Source organism: Penaeus monodon, chromosome 24, assembly GCF_015228065.2.
Source record: "Penaeus monodon isolate SGIC_2016 chromosome 24, NSTDA_Pmon_1, whole genome shotgun sequence".
In the NCBI taxonomy this organism is placed as follows: domain Eukaryota; kingdom Metazoa; phylum Arthropoda; class Malacostraca; order Decapoda; family Penaeidae; genus Penaeus; species Penaeus monodon.
The window spans coordinates 12,303,569-12,304,519 of NC_051409.1; the positions used below are offsets into that span (position 1 = coordinate 12,303,569).

At 39.7% G+C, this 951-nt stretch overlaps 1 protein-coding gene across 1 annotated transcript in view; it reads right to left on the reverse strand.

The window, feature by feature from the left end:
• The window catches only part of LOC119588584 (dystrophin-like), a gene marked incomplete at its 3' end in the record, with an annotated part of 59,218 nt that overhangs the window by 1,621 nt on the left and 56,646 nt on the right, over nucleotides 1–951 (reverse strand). Inside the window, 1 exon segment of the mRNA XM_037937225.1 lies at nucleotides 134–402. Within this exon segment, the coding sequence (XP_037793153.1) occupies nucleotides 134–402 (269 nt within the window).

Genomic DNA, 951 nt, shown 5'->3' on the forward strand with positions numbered 1-951 from the left:
GATATAACACATTGGATTATATTTGAGAAATGTGAAAAATAAAAATACAACTCAACATATTCAAAATATTAAAGTTTAAGCTTACATATTCCCATTTTCTCTGAGACCCCAAATTGCCCGTTTTCTTTCTCACCTTCGCTATCACTGGTATCACTCAATGGAGGCTCCGAGGCGATGAGCTGCCGCCCGCTCTTCAAGTTCGACTCAATAACAGGCTGCTTTTCGTCGATCACTCTCCTAAAGGCTGCGAGGTCATCGGAGAATTTAGCAAGGGCGTTTAGGTCACCCACTAACGGGCCCAGGGCGGTCAGCTCCGTGTCCTTCCTGATCACCCATTCGATCAGTTCGCGGAGGGACAGCAGGAGTGAGTTCCAGTTCTCGGCGTTGCCCTCCAGGCGATTTCTGGGGATATTCAGAAATGATTAATTAACTATACTGAACCGTTATGAAAGCTGCCACACTGCAGTATATCAATTAAATAACTGCCAACAAAAATAATTTTAAAATGCGAAAACAATTTAGACCAATCATCCAATATGACTGGAGCAGCCATTGAAATTATAATTACAGTTACAGATTCCCAGACACATTTAACTGTACGTTAAGTAAATGTTGCTTTAAAACAGAAAATTTCTAGATAATAAACACTACCTACTTGATGGTTATTGAGTCAATAGCTACATATCTAAATTTAATTCTGAGAAATATTAAATGTTTATGTTGCCACTGATTGTCATCCTTTTCTGGCCACAGATAATTAACCGTACCCAACTGTGCAATAAAACATGACTGGGTTCACTGATCTCCGGAAAGGAGAGCTGATCATCCCGGAAGTTCAACAGACTAGACCATCAAGCAATATACCTCCTAGGCTTAAAATTTCTTCTCTTGCAAATTCTCAAATTTACCGGATTACAAGTTAACCATGCCAAATATACACGCGTTGAAACT